Below are 21,003 nucleotides of genomic sequence, written 5' to 3'. Positions count from 1 at the left end.
CTGAGCCTCGGTAACAGACACCATGTTAGATAAATGTGGTGATTTAATTGGTTAGAATCTAGACCAATCAGCAGGCTGTTTGATGGCAGATTTGTCAGGCTAAAATGAAACTTATGAATGTAAAATCAAAGACAGGGAGAAAGGGAGTTGAGACACAACGCATGTGAAATAAATTGTGTTGCAAACGCAGATATATTTTATGAAAGCAAAACAAAGGTTTTTGAAATATAATATTTTAATTTGCTACTTAGAAAGGTTTGTTTGCAATATGTTGGCATAAATATCACTTTATACTGGTGGTGTGCTATTAAGTCTTACTATGGGAGAAGTGGGTGGGTTAACAATGGGATAAGCCATTATGATTGGCCATGGCCAGTGTCACGTTTCATGGAAGCCAATCAGAGCCAATGTTGTTTAACACAGACGCACACACACAAGCCCACCTACGTCCCACACACAAACACCAAACAGGTGGAGGAAACTGCAGACACTGTGAGGCTGAAGCAGCTTGATTTGAAGTTGGTCAATAAGAAGTCCTTCCAGACTACTCTATAAGGCTGTGAGTGTTTCATGTGTTTAATGAACCGCAGTTACCACAAAAACAGAAGATTTTTTTACCTTTTAAAAAATGAATAACATTTAGACTACAGATTTATAACTTAATGTTATTTAAATGCTTACTTTTGAGGTGAACAAAATACCTTTAAAGTATAGATTGTTTACGTTTCCATTGGTCTCAGGTTGTTGGAGTTTAATTTATTTAGGAAATATAATAAACACTCGTAATAATTTTCTACTATTTACTTTTTTAAAAGAATAAGTAAAGTGCTACTTGCTGATATGCAATAAATATAGAAAGTTATATAAAAGTACATGTCTATTTTATTCATTTTTAATTCAATTGTGTTAAAAAAAAATCCAAATTTTGATAATCAGCAAGATTCTTTTAACAGCAATGCAAATAGTTACTTTACCTGGTAACAAGCTATTCTTATCAAAGCATATATAGTTAATATCCTAGTTGTTTTGTGTTTTAAATAGAAAAAAACTATTACTAAGACCAATATGTGAGAGCTGATGTGTATTTCTTACAGAGTTATGCCTACATTTTTTCAATGTTTTTCCTGTATAATGGCTAATTTAATTAGCTGTTGTGCTGTCACGTGCTTTTGTCATAGTAGAGTGTTTTCATGATCTAATACAAGTACAATGAAAAAAAAACTAAAATATTTTTAAAATACATATTTAAAAACTACACTTAAAAACAAAAACTTAACCAAATACAAAAATATTGAAAACATTTTTTGTAATACAAAATACAATTTTAAAACCAGGTTACACCAACGAAAAATGATTTTAAAAATTCGACCTCGCTGTTAAAAATTGCAGCAGAAGAATTCTCTTGTTTTTTTTTTTTTAAGCCAGATGTTAGCTGCAGCTGGTAAAGTGAAAGCAAACGGTACAGCGGAAACTCCGGGAGAAAAGTAAAAGTTAAAGCGACAAGGCTCCTAAAACTGTCGGCTCTGCTTTAACCAACTTAACAAGTCTGGGCCCACAAACCTAGCAAAACCCCTCTGGTCCTGACAAGCTAACCCGGGTCCGTGCTGAACTGCCTGCTGAAGTGCAGAACTCCAACCACACAAGCGCACATTCAAGACGCTCTCTCTTTAAAATAACTTCCAGGAGCCACACTGAGAGCTAACACGACACTGGGGAAGCTTTGGTGAACCTGTGAATAATTCGGCATAAATAAAAGTAATCAAAACCGGGTTTACCCGCACGGTTGGGACTAATTTCCCCACGCATCCGTGCCATCGAACCCACATTTGACGCACATTCGTTCAAGTAAAATATCAGTGTTTATCTTTTTTTAAAGCTCGAATGAAGAACCAGTGAGGCTAAAAAACAACCCGATTTGTCCACAACCTTGTCTTAGTTCAACTGATGCCAAGGTAATGTTCACCGATAGCAGGACCGCCGGTAAATGAGCCAAACAGCCTTAATCTACAGACATTTTGAATGGAGTTCGTAGTGTGACACGCAGCTGGTAGTTAAACCATGAACATATCAGTTTAAGCGCAGAATCTGCGTCCGAATGCTTCAGGGCTGAGCAGAAGGTTTGACTTCAACAACACTGTCAGCGTCCAAACAGCTGCCACCCCCCCGAAAGAAGGAGAATCCAACATACCGCTCATCCGAAGATCACACCGTGTTCTCTCGGAGCCGGATCACTCCTCCTCGGCGGGGCTTGGCGTTCATCTCCGTCCGCTAAACAGAACGAGACCCAGACTTTAACCTGAAATGACCCGCGACCAGCGCGCGTACGAAGTCAAGGTTAGGAGCGCAGTGAGTTCACGCGGCTGCTTGGGCTCGTGCTCTGCAAATACACAAACTTGCACACGCATAAAGCTGAAAACACACACACACACACAAAAGGGGAAAAAGAGACAAGCGACCGAAGCCTCCCAGAGCCAGAGATACGAGACCAGAGCTCCACTGCACTGGAAGAGAAGCAGTGCTCCGAGGCGGGGAGAGAATCTTGCCTCGCCCTTATTGCAGATTCCAACGTTTTTAATGAAGACAGGCCTCCATGCTGCTGCACATGTGTTTCCTGCATGTTGGGTTAGTGCAAGTTTTCAAGTGAGTGACATATCTATCTATCTATCTATCTATCTATCTATCTATCTATCTATCTATCTATCTATCTATCTATCTATCTATCTATCTATCTATCTATCTATCTATCTATCTATCTATCTATCTATCTATCTATCTATCTATCTATCTATCTAAATACACACACATATATATATATATATATATATATATATATATATATATATATATATATATATATATATATATATATATATATATATATATATATATATATATATATATATATATATATATATATATATATATATATATATATATATATATAAAATAAAGAATAAAATTGTTATTATTTTATATCTGGGGTGTAATCATTAATTGATTTATACCCCTAGAATCCAACCAGATCGATCTGTCTGAAGCAAGTTATTCATCAGATCAACCTGTGCCATTACAAAATTAAATTGAAATGAAATGAAGCGATTTATAATCAATCTTTGAAAATACTGTTTGTATTGATCCTGGATTGATTTTAGGTCAATGAATCTGATCGTTCAAAAGAGAGCTTTCCCGCTCTCCCGGTACTTCTTTGTTATTGGTTACCTTGATCAGGTTATTTTCAGGAAGGAGAATGGAGAAGAATGAGTGGGGTTACTGGATGGGGATATATATGGACAAGAAACAAGAATTGAGGCCGGGGGTTGCCCTTCAGTGATTAATTCAACGATTCATGGTCCTTGATGTATGTCTTCCTCTTTGGATTTCTGCTGCAGGTTTCTGCTGTCCCAATGGTTGTGAAGAAGATGAAGTAAACAAGGGTAAAGTGGAAAAAAACGCGATTGGAGCAGAAAAAGGAAGAGGAATTGAAACAGGCTTTGCGGACAGGTTTTCCTAGATGACTGGACGACTACATATCAGTGATCAGGGAGACTGAGAGGAAGCAGATAATGAGACTTGGTGGTGAAATGAATACATTCAGGAGTTTGTTAAGAGGAAAAGATGGGACACTGACAGTAGATAAGACAGGACGGGAGATAGGAGTACATGGAGATGCAGCCAGAGATGAAAGCATGTGCAGCAGGTTAGGATGATGCAGGACAGTGATGGAAATGTCTTAAAGTGTGATGCAAAGATGGAGGAATTTATCAGAAAAGATCTGATAAATGAGAAGAATATTAAAAAGCACATAATAAAAAGGTGTCTGATGTGGGGAAGGAGAGATCAATATTAAAGATCAATAGGGATGAAATGAAGAAGGTTTCCAAGTGTTAGGAGAAGTGACAGTACAGTTCTTCATTCATTTTTACTGTATGTTAACTAAAGTAACCTTGTTGATCTTCTTTCAGTAGATTTAACAACATTATATACTAATGGGAAAGAGCACCAATCAATTATAAAGGAAGCCAAGAGAGTATCCATGACCAAAACATTGTACTTGTATTTATATTATTATTTGTAAGTAATATCCACATTTCTATAACAGTTGATTAACAACTCAATTCAATTGGAGCACTGCAAAATGATTTTTTCTGAAGAGTATCAAGTTGTTGTTCAGGTTTCAGCACATCCAATCAGGAATAGCCACAGCGAATGAGCTTTCGCTCATTTGCACAGGTGGTTTCCTGCCCGTCCTGACACAACCATTGGAAGAAATGGATTCAGCTTGGAATTATAAGCTTTCTAAGCCTTCTTCGAATAAAACAGAATAGAATAGAACTTTATTAATCCCACAAAGGGGAAATTGCCCCCCCCCCCCAACAAAAAAACTATGACACTTTAAAAAATAAAAACAGTGTAAATACACTTCTACTTTCTAAAAGTAGAAAGTTTTTTAAAGAAAATAGATTTTGTTAACAGTCAGATAGAGCAGTCAGAAGGTGCTGCAAAGATGAAGGTGGAGTTGTCTTCTTCAGACAAGCCCCACAAATAAAACAAAGTTGTTGAATTTCTGAGGCCCCTCAGTGGCCAGAGAGGAAAAAAGAAGAGCTGCTGATGAACTCTCTTCTCCCCTTTTGTTTCAAAAGGCCTCGCAAGAATGGTACTCACTAGATGTCATCCTGTTGCTATATTTACAATTATTTTTAATATATTCTATCTTTATAATCGTCCTGTAATGTGTTTTCGACTACTTTGAGTTTTTATTGTGTCATCTCAGTTATTTGAATGTTTTATTTGTTTTTAAACCACCAAATTAAATCCAGATTAAGGAGAACATTTTAATCTTAAAACCTTAATCTTACAAGCGGGGTGTTATGGTTGAATTTACCATTAAGGTTCAATCATTTTTCAACCATTTACCATTAAAAAATTCTCATCTAAACAAGACCAGTAAACACCTCTGTGACCCCTGGGAGAAGTTTCTGATTTGACCTTTTTGGCACCATAACTCCCAGGAGGAGGTGCTATCGAGCTGGGAGTGATCTCCTTGAACTTGACTTGCACATTGACAAGAACGCTAACAAATTTGTCCACTTAGTAGTTTTTTTTTCCTTTTAAGTGCAACATTTTTTATGGAAAACCATGACCCTTAAGTTTGAAATAATTCAAACTTTATAATACATTACTGGAACTTATCCAGCAATTTAGTCTCAGAATTTTGTTGTGAACAGGTTCTTGATGTTTTTGCCAAAGCACTTTATCTAAACTCAGCTAGAACTGAGGATTTCTGATGTAAACAGGTTAGTCACAGTGAAACTGCCTTGTAAATTACTGCAGAGGATTGATGAAAGTGTGAAAAAGTTACAAACAAACCAAAACAATCTGAAAAGAGCAGAGATAGAAAGCAAGGCAGACCAATGTCGTGCTGTTTTGAACCAGCAGAGGGCGCACAACAGCTAATTATTGTTCTGTAGTACATCTGCAGTTTTTAAAGACCCACTCTGATGAAAACTGTGTTTTTGGAAGACATATGTAAAGAAAATTAAAGTGAATATGGTATTTCTGAGTTTTTCTACGTTTAAATCATTGTGAATCAGGAGCAGACAATAAATACGGTTGGAAAAAGCCTGTAGGTGTGACATACGTGCTTCAATTGACAGGTCACAAGCTCCCTGCTATGCTCCATTTTTGTTCATTTTTGTTCATCCACTTGCAGACAAATAGATCCATGTATGTCTGTATTTTCCTCATCAGAGCTGGTATGTGGATCCAAACTGTACAGCTGGATGGCTCCAATATTGCTTGCCATTTTTGTTGCACTGCTAATGTTAGGTTGGGGTGGTGAGGGGCTGTAAGCTAGTGAGACAGAGTGTAAACAGATGAATGACGGGAAGTGAGGGCGGGGCAGGCTTACTCCACACCAATGCTCCTGCCTACAACTCAAAGGTGAATTTCTAATGAACTAGTAGTCTGCAGAATGTGTGTCCTAAATGACGCAGGTTTTTTGATTTAGGCTAAAAACGACATAATAATATTTCAAAGACCACTGGAAACGCTTTTACAATAGATTAGAAGATGATTGGACTGGGACTTTAACAGTTTTAACAAGAAAGAGACTGCTGAGCGGCCATGTTGGCCAGTAAACCTGCCAAACGAAACAGTCTGTGGCCGAGATGCCCAAGCCACCTTGACTACAGGACAGTAAACTCCCTGTAGGAAGCTTTTGGAGCAAAAGTCAACTCATTAAATCATGTGGACAACTAATTGAAGCACAACTGAGGGGAAAACGCCCTTCATCTCTGATAAATCCAAAGTTGACTTAATCCAGGGGTCGGCAACCTTTTTTACTCAAAGAGCCATTTGGGACCGCCCCTAATAAAAAAGAAAGCACCCGGAGCCACAACCCGTTTTGACATCATTATATATATTATGCATGTATATATTATTCAAAGGTGCTCATTACGTCGATTGCGATCTACTGGTCGATCTTCAATGACATGAGTGTAGATCGCGGGCCAGAAAAGATAAAAATAAAAAAAAAGTACTTCTTTTAAATCCACCAGCCAATCAAAATCCACACTGAGAAGTACGGGACTTGATTGACATGGAGATTGGCCAATCGGACATCGTCCGAAGCATACGTCGCTCCAAATGCACGTTATGTTCTTTAAAGGATGATGCCGCGGCCGCGTGTGGGAGGAGCTACTGGTTCTGGTCTGATCGCTGCATGGAGCGATGTGTTTATCAATGCATGGTAGACACTGAGAATGTGGAGAGATCATGTTTATTATTTTGAAGAGTTCTACTTGGTAATCATGTTTCCATGTTTGAGTCTTCATGAGATCATCCCAGAGAAAGTCTCTGCTTCAACTCCTGCAGGGAAAGCTGCGTCTCAATCTGACGCCCGTGTTTCCATCTCTCTGACAGAGTTTGAAGCCAAAGCCCCTCCTCCGCCTCTCCACCTGCTTTTCCTCTTTACCTGATCACCTGTTCACATCCTCTGCAGCTGAGAGTTGGTTTCCCCGCGCTCCTCAGTGTGTCCTACACAGAGAGCGCAAAATACGATAGTCGGGGCGCTCCAGCGCCGCACAAGGATGAAAGAGCCGGACGCAGGTTATAGCGAGGATAGAGCGGGTTAAGCAAATGAATGGAAGAAGGCGGCCCGCTGAAGAAATATTCAATATTGTACACATTTTATTATTAGTCTGAACTATCTTTTATTTAGAAAAATCTTTTATATCAGTCCAGTACGAAAAAAAAAACATCAACAAAAGCTGTTTTGGGCGGTTTTTGGCTGGGTCTGGCGGTTTTCAGATGACTTTTCGGCTGGAAAACTGTGACTATCTGGCAACACTGGGGCGAACTCTCAATCTGTCATCAGCGAGTTGCTCTCAAGTTCCCGGCAGAAGATCGGAGTGTTTATTGAAGCCGCCCCGCGTGCCTCTTCCTGCTATCAGCTCTGCAGGTCTCGCCCGATAAATACGAGCTCATTACGAAGCTGTTTTTTACGTGGCTCGCGCTTCGTGCAGAGCCAGCAGCGCCTTTGAAATGCCATGAAAAATGAACAAACTAAAATAAAATTTAATTATTAGAAAATACTCATTATTTACCAAAGTCCCAGGGAGCCACAACAGATGGATGAAAGAGCCACATGTGGCTCCGGAGCCATGGGTTGCCGACCCCTGACTTAATCAAACTCTTTAGAATGTGCAGTGGTCTCAACCAAAGTACTCTTACACACTTAATGTGCTATTTTATGAACCATAAGATTGAACTTCTCATTTAATTTTTTTATGACATATTTTTTTAGAATATTTTAAAAGTCATAATGTGTTGATATGTGGTTCTTGTTTTCGACTGTTTAAAGGCTGTGGCTGTGACCTTCTAGTCCCTGTCCTTGTGAGAATTTCCTTTAATTCTTCTGTGCTGTAATTAATAATTCTGAACCAGACATGGTGTTTTTGAAACAACTGGGTGTCAAAGGCACGCCATATGTCCTAAGTGATGAAATGAGCTTCCAGGACAAAAGAGGCATCACTTTCTCACACATAAGGTACAACCTTGGGCAATGCACAGGTATTGTGAGCTTTCTTCTCATGGGAACAGTGAGAAATGGCATGTCTGCCGTGACCATAACGCCGCAACCCATAGCACAGCCTTCCCTTTCCACCCTTGTCTAGATTGCAATAAATCATGCAAAGATCTCAAGTTTCCAGATTTTGAGGCAAAAAAAAATTAAGAAATTATTCTTCGGATCACATAACAAAGAGGGTCTTCTTTTATGACACATTTATTTGCACACAAACACTGGCTTTTGGGGTAACTCTTGATGAAATTGACAACATAAAAAACAACATTATCTGCATGTAACAATAAGACTTGAGCAGTTGTGGAAGGGGGTTAATTTTCAGTGGTATCAAAGGGGGAAGCCAGCAGGCCAGTAGAGAGAGAGAGCCCTGGGAAAGGCTTGTAAATAGACACCGCGGGTCTGGGGAGGCAAGGTTTCGGCAGGATGAAAGTGGTTGGCAGGCTTTGTGTTGCAGCCGTAGGATCTGTCTCGTGGATAAAACACTATACATCATGACAGTGAGCTCATCCACAGAGCTGGTATAGGAGGGGTCCCGACAGGAAGCAGCAAGATGACAGATGCCACAACCAGACCTGCAATTTCAAACTACTCAGTTGTACATGACTGTGCGCAGAAATTAAATATGTATTGCATATTGAGCTAGATATTTATGTATTTATCTTTGGAGAAAGATTTGAAACCAACATGCAAATCTTTGGACTGTGGGAGGAAGCTGGAGTCCCCAGAGGAAACCCACGCGTGCACAGGCAAAACATGCAAACTCCACACAGAAAGGACCCAGCTAGGCTTCGAACCAGTGCCTTGTTGTTGCAAGGTGACAGTGCTAACCATGCCTCAGGGCAGACTGACTGTTATTAGCAAATATGATTTAGTTTTAATGGGGTTTTATTTAAGTTAAAGTCTAACTCCAGTCCTCTTTTGATCTGTTTTAAAAGTGTTCCCAGTGGTCTTTTAATTGTGATTTTTCCGTTTTAAGCTCAAGTAAAAAAATCTAAGTTGTTTTCTAAAAACACAATTTCTGCGGAGCAGCAGTTTATTAGAAATTCACCACTGAGTTGAGGCACAGAAGTAAGCCTGTGCTCATTATAGATGATTCCTTTGTTTACATGCTCTCCCACTAACTTAGAGTCCCTCAAACCCCCAAACTAACATTTTTGAGACAGATAGCAGCTCATACGAGGAAAACAAAGATGTACAGGGATCTATTTGTCTGCATGTGGATGCATCAGAATGGAGCAGAGCAGGGAGCTTGTAAATCTTCTTTACAAACTTTTATTGAGAAAAATGTTAAAAACACCCAAAACCTATTTTTTTTTTGGTGTGGGTCTGTCAGCAATTCAAAGCAAGACCTCTGAAAATATCCAAATCAAACATTGTATTGGTGCCACCATCTCTGTGATTGCCATAACTGATTTGGTTAATATTTCCTGTTGAATGCCCCTCCTGACACAACCCTTACATGAGATTTTACACTGTATTTTACATCTCAATTTTTTCCTTCTGTTTTTACCTTCAAGTTTTCTTTTATTGTGCTTTACGTTTTTATTCATCTATTAGTTGAATTTGTTTTTAACCGTTTTTATTATGTTTAATGTACAGCACTTTACATTAAACACAGTGCTTTATAAATGAAGATGATGATGGTGGTGGAACCCTCAACATTTAGCCAAACATGAAACCAGCACACCAAAGCACTGGATTGTTCAGTGGAGGTGGAATCATTTTTTGTCGCTGTCTGTAAAGTGAGAATCTGCTGTCAGCAAGACACAGACGGAAAACTTCTTTTAAAATGATTTTAGACAGAACAGGAAGAGAATGACAGAATGCAACAAAGTTGATGCTTTTAACAGAATATTGGTTCGGAATCTTAGGATAATTGCTCATAAACTTTAACGAACTTCAGCAACACTGTCAAGAAGAATAGTCATAGAGTGACATGACAGCCCCTCCATTCCTTGTGTTCACCGTCCACACAAAGCACATCAGTATAATGGCAATTGGCCATAAGGGGTTTCAGGAAACAGACAATGGTAAGGACAATGACTGCAGCATTGTGATTGGATGGAGTGGAGCAAAGTCACATAATCCCTGTGTGGGTCTTTGTGAGACGTGGGTTTTCGGGGCTTTGAAAGCATCCTGCTCACATCCTGCCTGAATGAGAGGCAGGTGTGTCGACGGCAAAAAGATTAAACCTCTTTCACAGTTTGGACCACTGACATGTAGACTTGTAGTGGAAGTTACCATTCACAGATTCATGCCTCAGGACAGACAACAAATGGACCTTTGTATGACTCAGTCTTTTCACAGAGCGTGTTTGCAAAAGAATTTCTGCAGCTTTTTTGTGTGACTCCCACCCTTTTTTTTTTTTTGATGTACCGAGTTTATTATCCATGTCATCAGAGAGGAAAAAGACTGTCTGTGACAGTGGACTGTCTTTGAGCTGCAAACTGAGGCTTAGAATCAGCTCCTCCAAAGCATTGTCCTGTGATTGATGGCTGTTGTGTTAGCACCACCCAGCTTCCTAACACCTTCCTCTCACGGCCAACTTTTGAGCCTGAGATCCTTCTCTTCCACCCTGTGAGCCCTCAAGGTTAAAGTCCCGTAGGGTGCAGTCATTTCGGATTTAAGGTGAAACATCATCAGATGGGTTACAGCTCAAAGCTCACTTAGTCTCCAGACACAATGAGTTACATTTGCAGCAGAAACCAGACCTCCAGAGGGGAATAGGGTTTGTAATTAAAATGTATCCACTCAATAAAAAGCTAAATTGTCATATACCATTGGTTTTGGTGGAAAGTGGATGATTCCAAAATCCTTTTTCCTCAAAAGATTTCTTTCTAAAGAGCACCGTGAGGTCAGTGGAACAGTCAAGTACGGTCATTTTCGGTTACAGCTCCAGGAATCAGGAAACATTCGTCAAAAAAAAAACATGTAAAATGTAAACATTTTCTATGTGAAAGAACTTACGAGCCAAAAACAAGACCTCATTGTTTGGGAAAAATTCAAATTTTACATCCACTGAAGATACAAATGTTTGTAAATGATCATTTTTCCTGATATTGTCAATGTGACGTTCTTTGTAGGACCGGCGAATTTAAATAACATGTTTTTTAATTAGATTACAGAAATACACCAAGTTTGGTGTCTGTTTGGAGTCTAAAGTGGGATAAATAAGGTAGCCCTCTGTTTAATCCTGGATTTACCATACAAGCCTTAAAAATCCAATTTTTAAGGATTCTCAATAGTTGACTGATAGAACTGCAAATTCTCCTTTTTTAATATATATTAGACCAAACAAAGGGCTTGAAAATGTTTGATTACTTGTTTGATTTCTGCTGGTTTCTTAACTGAGAAACATGGATTTTTTTGCACCCTGTCACTTATACGCAGAAAGTTTTTTTCCGATGCTGTGTTTTTATATACATTAGATTATTTACCTGCAGTATAACCCTGGATCAACAGATGACTCATCTTTGACATTTCTGTGAAGAGGTCCATTTATTCAGGATGGTTCCACAGCAGAACATTTTTAAAAAAAGGTTTTAGTTTTTCAAGTTAAAGATTATTCACCTCTTATCCATTCAAACTTCAACTGTGAAAAACAGAATAAAAGTATCCAGGAAAACATATCGTATGATTTTTAAAGAATGTATTTGTATAATGGTGCAGAAAAAAACAAAAGTTCGCTTCAATACTTTTAAATGTAACCCTGGTTAACAATGACAGATGTTAAATGTTTCCAATTAGTCTTCATTAGGTTTATAAACACTGTAGCTCCCATTTTGGCCCATTCTTCCATACAGATCTTCTCAAGAGCTGTGATGTTCTCAGGTTGTTGTTGGACAATGCAGACTTGTAACCCCCTTCACAGATTCCCTGTTGGATTCAGGTCCAAAAACTGCCTGGGCCGCTCCAGAACATTAAAATGCTTTTAGCCACTTCTTGGTTGCCTGGGTCATATGTTTTGCATCATTGTCATGTTGGACGATTAAGCCATGGTTCATCCTCAGTGCTCTCATTGATGGAAGGACGTTTTTACCCAAAATCTAATCATACATGGACTCCTTCATCCTCTACTACAGATCAGAAAAGCAGCTTCAAAGCATAATGTTTCCACCTACATGCTTCACAGTGGGAATGGTATTTTTGAGATGCTTTTGAGCATTCTCTTCCCTCCAAACATGGCGAGTGTTGTACTTACAGACATGACATTCTCCCAATCCTCCTCCTCTTGATGTTGCAACTGGGGTCAATAAAATGACTGCTATTTTGCTCCGTCTCCTATATCCACTTCCAGAGGTGGTGTCAGAGGAGAATTGGAGGCGGAGCTGCTTGAGCACAGTAACACCCATGCAACCTTGCAGTGACCCTGTTCAAACTGCAAAGTTTTTTCAGCCCCATATAGTTTTCAAAAGGAACTCAGCACATAAACAACTTTGTCAAAATAGTATTTGTAGCAGCAAACAGGAGAATCACATGTACATATTTCCTGTGTCGGGAGACATTAAACAGACTCACATCAAAGTAATCAGCATCTTTTTGCAGCTTTGTCAGTGGGTCTGTTTTATTAGGCTGATATATATCACAATTATTAGTGCACATGTGTCATTGTGTGTTTGCACTGATGCTGTTTATAAAAGCACACAAGGGTGGGATTTTTTCACCATTGGGGTATCTGGTTAACTAAAATGTGAAAATACAAAACAAATACGCACCTTGGTTGCTCCTTTGGTTAAAGCTTTGAAGTGCTGAAACAACCAGTAATGTGTTATCTGTAGATGTTGTTATGTCAACACCAAAAAATTCCCTTTCATGCTGAATTTGAAAATCTTTATTATTGTAGACTTTTGGTACATGCATAAGTTACACATCAACAGATATTACCATATCAGTAGCGAATAAAAAACCCAAGTGACATTCCATAAGAAACTGGACAATCTGTTATGTCTAAAATCTATCTGACACTCAAAGGTCTGGTAAGGAAAATGGACTTATACAACTATTGATACGTTTTTGTGATGTTCTTCTATGTTCCTGTTTTTTCCCTAAATGATGTATTCACCTCCAATCAGGTTAATAATGTTACCCCCCCCTTCCAGCTTATATGTTTAATGCAAAACATCTTCAAATCGGTTCAAACCTTCAGAGGTTCATGATCAGGTTTAAAGAGTCAGTAAGATCGTGTTCAATCCGAAAGTCCTGTGAGCATTGATCTGCTAGAGGGCTGGTATGAAAGCTGTGGTAATGTTCCAGAGTTCTGTGGGTTCTGGTATCTCATCTGGTCTCTCTGCTGGTACTTCACGGCCTTTTCCCACTCCGAGCAGCGACTTCCTTTCGTCCCGATTCATTCTGCTGTCTGCTGTAGCGCTTGCACTTGCAGGAGGTGACCACAGCTATTTTGTAGGTCCTGGAGCTGCCGTCCTGGCACTCCAGCCGGACCCGCTGGGTTCTGGTCCGGTCGGTGACGCAGCGCCACTCCTGCACGTCTTGGCGGCTCCAGGATCTCCCGTTGTGGCTGCTGCCAGCAATCCAGTTTGGGAGCAGGTGGGTTGGCAGACACTCCCCGGCACACACCAGCTCTTTGATGGGGTTGGCGCTGGTGCACTGTCCGTCAGAAATGTACTTTGTGGACCTCAGCTCCCTACAGCCCACTTGATGTTGGTCCGGACCTGATAGAAGAGAATTGTGTTACAAAGAGCGCACTTTGAAGACACTTAAGACGCAGCAGTTATTTGAAGTAATATGAAACAAACATGGTTAGTTTGCTTCAGATCCATGCCAATAGCTCTTTAACGCTGATTCAACATCTGCAGGTAGTAGATCATCTGCTGTGCAGGTACAGCTTTTATCTATGGTTAGTTGTGAATAAAATAAAACAAAGTAAAGTAATAAAAATGGAAGTTGATACATTCTCCATCTAGATTGTGAGTTGCGCCATCTGATCCACAGAAGACCTGTGCGCGCGCGCCTTTGCGCTCACTGACCTTTTGGCACAGTCTGCACGAGGCGCCTTCCGCCGCTCCTCGGCCGGTTCATGTCTTCAGCATCCGTCTGCTCCCGCGAGTCATGGACGGTCAGAGGGTGCGCGGAGTCGGTCGCGTTGTTGGGAAAAGCCGAGGCGCTCCCGCGCAAGCGCACGAGCAGCACGAGCAGCTGGAGAGCCGTGGCAACGCGAACCATAGCAACGTGCGGCGGATGGAGTCCCACCTGGTTCCAGTCATTTATAGAGGAATCTTAAGTACTGTAGGTGCTCAGGGGGCGGGGCCATCGTGACTCTACCTGGGACAGGTGAAGATGTTTGAGTTGCTGAAGGGTGTTTTTCTTTGAAGGGTGGTTTTTCCTTTCAATAAACTTCTGTCTGGAATTTGCGCCCCATAAGTATTTCCATTTAATCATTTATAGCTAGATTGTCTTCAGTGCGTCATTACAATGGCTTTTACCGGGTGGATCATGTTGATAATTCTTTTGTTATAATTCTCCTTCTAAACAAGCAATGAGCTCAAAACATATACTAAAGCAAAAAATGTCCTTCTTTTTGGAGATTTGATAGTAGATTACGTCAAGACCAGACTGGGACAAAACGCCAGGCTGTGAGTCCAACACCCTCATGCTCCCTGCAGGAATACACTTTAGCACACACTCATACTCATCCACACTGAGAAATCAGGACCAGTTTATGATTCTGTGTCAAATTCAAACTCAGCCACAAGTCTCCAGCGTTAACACCGTCCGTGTGTTAATTTAAAAAACTTAGCAAGTACATTATTTGTATTCGAGATGAGCATCCTTCGAGTACTGAGCATCTACTGTCACTGAATAAACAAAACCACTTTACTTATATTAGTTACCATAAGTAGCTTTGTTTGTCAGGTTTGGCTGTTGTTCATAGAAATGTTCATAGAAATCTATAAATTAATGTATTATAAGATTTTTCACTAAAAAGGAAAATAATTTGCTTTTTAGTTTCTCAATAACTTTAAGGAAGTGAGCTTTAATTAAAAACAAATATTCATATATATAAAAAAAGTGCTATGTGTCATGAAATATTATTTACGCTTGCTTTAGTCTGGAAGTGAGCTGAGGTTTTATAGAGGAAAGATTCGATGAGTCCATCATTTGTTTGCCTGCAGAACCTTAAAGTAGCACCAAATGTTCTTTAAACAGCAAGAATCTACTGGAGACCATTGCGACTTTTTCCCGGGTCCACAGTTTAGTTCCTGTTACTGCACAGTCTGACATATGAAAACACTACAAAGTACTAAGATTATTAACAGGTAAGTGTATACATATACATTCAAAGTAAATGAATTACACAAATTAAAAAGCGAATAGCACATAGGTGGCTCCATCTACTGGTGTAACAATGTAATAGAAGGCAGAGTATTTCTGATTCTTTTATTTATTATAATTTTTTTCCCAGTCATTCCGCCTCATCAGCAACAGTTTGGGTTTTTAGCTTCCATGTTGTCTGCCAAAGAAAGAATCAAACTACAGAATTATCTTTTTTTTGGGAAGCTACTCCTGTCAGAAAATGTTGGACCCAAGGAAGGAAGGAGGAGATCCGGTTTAATATTAACAAAGTACCAAACTAAATCAAAAGACCAAAATCTTTACACCATTTTGGAATTTGCTTCTGCTAATCTTCCTCCTTCTTTCAATATGTAATTTGATTTAGTGACCTTTCCCCTCTTCTTTCTCTTCAATGCCACCAATGCTGTAGACCAAACCATCTCCACTAGAATTTGGCCGATCAGAGTGATGTCATCTGCAAACTTCATGAGTGTAACAGACTGATGGTCAGACGTGCAGCTGTTAGTGGACAATCAGAAGAGAAGAAGAAGAAGGGTGCTTTCCTGTGGGGATTCAGTGGTAACAGTCTGGGGATATAAAACACACTTCCTGGTACTAATCCTCCATACAAAATAAAGCCTGAAATTCTGAAAGTCAAAATTTTGATCTGACAGGTGAAAAGTATAGCTAAAAAAGATGTGAAACTACAAAGATAATATTTTAAATCCTAAGTAGTAAATATTTAAATTTGAATATGTTAACTTTAAAACAGAAACAAATATAAAATTTATAAAGTGAAAGATGTATTCATGGACCTAAAAAATAGTACATTCGCTTTAGAATAGAATAGAATAGAATAGAATATTCATTTTTTTTATATAGCAAAACATTACAACAATAGTCATCTCAATGGGTTTAGAAAAGAATAGAACTTTATTGAACCCACAAAGGGGAAATTACCTTGCTAACGTTGCTTTAATAGTTTTTTTAGCGGTATTATTGAATATTTTAACATTTACTACAGAAACATGGATTTTTTGTTTGTATGATACAGATCCACTTCTTCATCTTTTGTGTCCTCATATCGCCTTTTTTGGCCTTAACCAACTTCAGCTTAAATGTCTCACTTTTTTTTAGCAAGACTTTTTCACTTAAAACACTCCTAAAAGTCTTAATTCCACCATGTTTCTTTCGTTAAAAAAACAGGGTGAGACTTCAATTTTTGTCTTGTGTAAAAGCAGTTCTTGAAAAAAAGTTAGTGGAATCCTTAGTCATTCCCTTCCTAGACAACAGAGGGCGCTGTAGGCGTAGGTCGTTTTCCGCTCTAAGGTACACGTCATGTACGTTTCGTCTTTAGGACACTGAGCATGCGCAGATCTGTCCCTTCTCTGTCTGTGCTTCGAGGATGCAGTCAACGGTGAGTTCCCGTGACTTTTTTCTGCTTGTAGTCTGTTCTAGTTGTGTCTATTAACTTTAATTTCGCTACCACCGAATTCAGGGCAAGTTTTCATTTCATACTTTGAGTTAAGGTCAGGATTTTTTCTCCTATTTCTGAAGGTAGACTGGACTTGGCTGGTCCACGTCAGCGGTTCATGTAGCTGAGAGCGTGAATGTTTGTATAAATCCATATCTGAACCCACACTTGCAGACTACTCATTACTTTATAAACGTGGTCATGTTGATTTCACCGTAATGTTCTACCGTGGAAAAAGGTTTTTAGACCACGATGTAAACATGTTCTGGAAATAATAGAACCAGGCCGTATGGACTCACTACAACAAAAAAAATTCCTTTTCATTATGAAAATAGAATTCGGAAGAAGGAATCTAAATTTGACTGGAAGTTAAAAGCCTGCAGATTTTTCGTGTGAGATCTTTGTGGTCTTTTCAAAACAAAAGACTTTCACTTCAGACTAAAGACCCTATTGGGTTTAAAAGATGAATAAAACCTAAAGGAATCTGGAGCTGATCGGCATCCTCACTTTGGTTTTAGTGTTATAAACCTCAGTTTTTTTTAATAACAGCAAGTTAAACTGCATGTTTTTAACTCAGATTTTCAGAACGACGGGACATATTTCTGCCTCTTACTTTAAAAACCTCTTTTAGAAAAGCATGTCTAGCTGACATGTAAAGTCAATGGGAACTTTAGAAAAATATGTCAATGGTAAAAATAAATAAATAAACACTAAAGAGCTAAATTTTAGCTGAGTTGTTCAAAAATTGAAATTCTTGCTCACATTTGGCAGAGGAATTGACTTTCGGAAGAGTTGAGTTTTAAGAGTTTCGTGTCGTTTTTAGATTTTGAAGCCAAAAGTTAGTTGAGTAGCATTAAAAAAAAAAGGTTTATCAGTTACCAAGTTGAAAAGTACAACCCCAAAGAGCTGAATATTTTTAAAGATGAAAGAGTTCATTAGTTAAAGGAGTTTTAAAGATACAGAAGGATAAGTAAAAATCAGTTTGGCTTTACAGCATTCCTACTACAAAAGTGTGAGACCAACACAAGCGATGAAAGTCCACTGAATGAACCTAAGTTGGCTAAGACAAGAAAATCTGTTTTGAAGCATGTAAAACACAAACCTTTAATGCCACGGCACAAATATTTTGTCTGCAAATCATGGGCTGATGGTAGGACCTGGATGTTGTGGAGAATCTGCTGTGCATGATTTTGAATGTAATACAATGTAACACATCTCTCCAGATGGTCATGATGCTGCGCTCCTGCATATTTCTCTCTCTGTTCCTGCTGGGCCTTGGAGAGGAAGGGGCCCGCCTGCTGGCCTCCAAGTCCCTGTTGAACCGCTACGCTGTGGAGGGCAGGGACCTCACCCTGCAGTATAACCTCTACAACGTTGGCTCCAGGTCAGGATTAACACTTGGATCACTTTCTGCCACACTACCCTTCTTCTTTAGGAAAAAAAACAATATTGTCCTTGAAACTTTAAGATTTGAACATGTCTTGGTTTAAGTGTTTGAGCCCCGACTAGCACAGTTTTTCTATGTGAACATCAAAAATAGTTTATCAATTAGAAATGTAAAGGTAACATATATTAAAATGTTATACTAATTTAAAGAGTTCAAGCATCTCTGATTTGTAAAGTGATGGTCAGATTAGATCAGTCTAAGGCTAGCAGAGCCTTTTCCGCTTTGCTGTGCTGAGCTTGTGTAAAAATAACATAGATATTATGATTGACTAAAAGGTGTTGAGTATTCACATTTGATTTTTGCTTGAACTCTGTAAGAAGATGAACCTGCGTGACATTTCGCAGTCGTGCCGCTCACACCTCCCTCTGCTCCCCCGGCGGTGTTCGTCTTTTTCATCTCGCAGTGCTGCTCTGGAGGTGGAGCTGTCGGATGATTCTTTTCCCCCTGAAGATTTTGGGATCGTCTCGGGAATGCTGAATGTCAAATGGGACAGGATTGCTCCGTATCCTTGAAGCAAATCGTAGCAACCCTGCAGATGGGAAGCAGAGAGCATGATGCATGCCATGCCTCTGCTCGACAGTCACTGTACAGCTTTAGTGTGCTGCCTCATCCTTAGAAACAACTGCAGCAGATGAAATATCTGCAGGAAACATTTTCTCTGCCCACGTTATTGGATTAACTGTGTATCTCAGAGCCAGTAATGTGTCTCACACCGTGGTGCTGCGACCCCTGAAAGCCGGGTACTTTAATTTCACGTCAGCCTCAGTCAGCTACCTGGCACAGGAAGGAGGACAGGTTGTGGTAAGGGCAGTCCAGATCATGGATTTGTGTGTACTTTAGTGTTTTAAGGCAGCACTCACATGTTTTCCTGCTTAAGGTGGGCTACACCAGTGCGCCCGGACAGGGGGGCATCCTAGCCCAGAGGGAGTTTGATCGGCGCTTCTCTCCACACTACGTGAGTACAGGAGCATCACTGATGAATGAATTAAAACTGCTCATAATTTTGCCTATGAAATAATAAATATCTTTGCATCATTGATCTGTTTACTTAAACTCAAAATCAATGGAAAGATTCAGTTTAGGTCCTGATTTTTCACAGCCTTTTTTTTTAAATAAAGTATCTTTTACCGTCATTGACTTCTTAGTCTTTGCCAAAGAAACCTACATTTCTCCTTTTTAGCTCTTGTGTCTTTTACTGAACAGTGTTCTGACACCAGTCAACTAATATTAGCATCTGTAATAAGTTGTGTCACAAATCTTAGCTGCCCTGCAGCAACAGGGAGCTTCTCCAGTGAGACATCTGCATGTGTAAATCCTAGACTGACGCTGCTGCCTAATGTTAGCCGCTGGATTATTTGTGGCAAAAATGAGCCCTGGAGGGGGGGGGGGGGGGGGGGGGGGTTGACTGGAAAGTACCCATTGGTCAGCCCACAAGCCAATTAAAAAGTGCGCCCCTAAATATGCACAGTGGTTATAAACAGAGCCACCCTGCTCTGCAGTTGTTATGATTAATAAAGAGGCAAGGGTTTTAAAAGCTGTGGAAATTAGATTATATGTGATTTTGAAGGATAAGTTGGACTTTCGCCCTTTCGAAACCATCCTCCAGTGGTCCTCCTTTAGTTCTTCTTGGTTTGTGTCAAATTTGGAAACATTTAGTGAAGCTTTGCTGTAAATGAGCCTAAAGAACAAAAATCCATGTTGCCTTTTTTGCTTTGAAGACCAACAAAAGGAGAGCCGTGTGTCTTCAGCCTCAGTTTATCTCTGAACATGTAGATGTTTGGCTTCTCGGTTTAGCTTAAAGGAAGAATCGAATGTGTTTTCATTTGCATCTTTTATTCGAACTCTTTTGTGCTCAAAACAAGAGAAAAAAACAAAAAGAAATTCCCATTTGACTGCTTTGTATTCATAAGGATTCAGTGAGTTTTATTTTGTCCCCCCCCCCCCCCCCCCTCTCTCCAGTTGGATTGGGCCGCCTTTGGTGTCATGACTCTGCCCTCCATCGGCATCCCTCTGCTCCTCTGGTACTCCAGCAAAAGGAAATACGACAGTTCAAAGAGCAAGAAGATCTGACCTGTCCACTCTGAGGTTGAGGTTTGGTAAAGGGCTTATGAGGGGGAGGAGCCTCTTCAGCACCTTGATCCACACTGAAACTGAGAGCGACCAGGAGTGTGGAGGGGGGGCTTCAGGAAAGCAGCAGGAGGTTTTGGCTCCACGCTTGCAGACTAATAAATGTGATTCCAACTATTGTTTTGTTTTTGTTACAGCTGTCTGGACATGCGTTTGTCTGCACAATGATCTGAGTTCAGGTTTCTAACCAGCTGTTTCTAAAATGTAATGAATAAAACGTCACACTTTCTTTCTAAATAGGGGCCTCTGTGGTTTTTCTGATGGGTCTCCGTGAAGCTGCTTGTTCAGGTTGTGTGCAGGCCAGTGAAAGTGTTTCTCCCATTGGTTGTGACACAACAAAGTCTGAATAAAGTAAATTTAGGAAACCAAGGAGAAACGATCCTTGAAAACCTTTAAAAGAAATCTCTGAGGAGGTCATTGACTTTTACTGTTATGCTGTCAGATAATCTTTTTCAAATCAAAATCATAGGTTGATAAGGGGTGAGAGAAAATCTTGAAAAACCTGAAAATTCATGCGGGTTCATATCAGAAAAAATGAGCCGATCCTAGATTCTTATCAGATGCATTAAATAATATTTCCGA

General features: G+C 39.6%; 3 protein-coding genes across 6 annotated transcripts in view; 1 reads left to right on the top strand and 2 right to left on the bottom strand.

Moving 5' to 3' along the window:
• Positions 1-2,600, bottom strand: part of thrb (thyroid hormone receptor beta) — a 68,350-nt gene extending 65,750 nt beyond the window's left edge. For 3 of the 4 annotated variants that reach the window (XM_020706870.2, XM_011480960.3, XM_011480961.3), the window contains exon 1: positions 2,189-2,600. The gene's annotated coding sequence lies outside the window, so the exon portion shown is untranslated. 4 annotated transcript variants of the gene reach the window in all.
• Positions 2,601-3,192: 592 nt separating this feature from the next.
• Positions 3,193-20,539, top strand: ssr2 (signal sequence receptor subunit 2). Its single transcript, XM_023959990.1, has 7 exons — positions 3,193-3,197; positions 16,749-16,790; positions 18,071-18,231; positions 18,698-18,796; positions 18,987-19,095; positions 19,172-19,249; positions 20,254-20,539. The coding sequence occupies exons 2-7, from the start codon at positions 16,779-16,781 to the stop codon at positions 20,362-20,364; spliced, it is 570 nt and encodes a 189-aa protein (XP_023815758.1). The 5' UTR covers positions 3,193-3,197; positions 16,749-16,778; the 3' UTR covers positions 20,365-20,539.
• LOC101175090 (sclerostin domain-containing protein 1-like) lies at positions 12,899-14,410 on the bottom strand. The gene is made up of 2 exons (XM_004074095.4): positions 14,068-14,410; positions 12,899-13,752 (listed from the first exon to the last, which is right to left on the bottom strand). Exons 1-2 carry the CDS (start codon positions 14,261-14,263, stop codon positions 13,382-13,384), a joined length of 567 nt encoding a protein of 188 aa, XP_004074143.1. The 5' UTR covers positions 14,264-14,410; the 3' UTR covers positions 12,899-13,381.
• Positions 20,540-21,003: the final 464 nt, after the last annotated feature.

This window comes from Oryzias latipes, chromosome 11 (genome assembly GCF_002234675.1).
Source record: "Oryzias latipes chromosome 11, ASM223467v1".
NCBI lineage: Eukaryota > Metazoa > Chordata > Actinopteri > Beloniformes > Adrianichthyidae > Oryzias > Oryzias latipes.
The sequence above is the reverse complement of the archived record's forward strand: the minus strand, read 5'-3'. Positions and strand labels throughout refer to the sequence as shown.

What these genes read in the sequence shown, in the direction of transcription:
- LOC101175090 (XM_004074095.4), bottom strand. Translation starts at nt 14,263, where the DNA reads ATGGTTCGCGTTGCCACGGCTCTCCAGCTGCTCGTGCTGCTCGTGCGC. An exon ending in CGTGCAGACTGTGCCAAAAG is followed by an intron (nt 13,753 to 14,067) that starts GTCAGTGAGCGC and finishes CTCTTCTATCAG; the next exon opens with GTCCGGACCAACATCAAGTG.
- ssr2 (XM_023959990.1), top strand. An exon ending in AAATGGGACAGGATTGCTCC is followed by an intron (nt 18,797 to 18,986) that starts GTATCCTTGAAG and finishes TGTGTATCTCAG; the next exon opens with AGCCAGTAATGTGTCTCACA. An exon ending in AGGAAGGAGGACAGGTTGTG is followed by an intron (nt 19,096 to 19,171) that starts GTAAGGGCAGTC and finishes TTCCTGCTTAAG; the next exon opens with GTGGGCTACACCAGTGCGCC.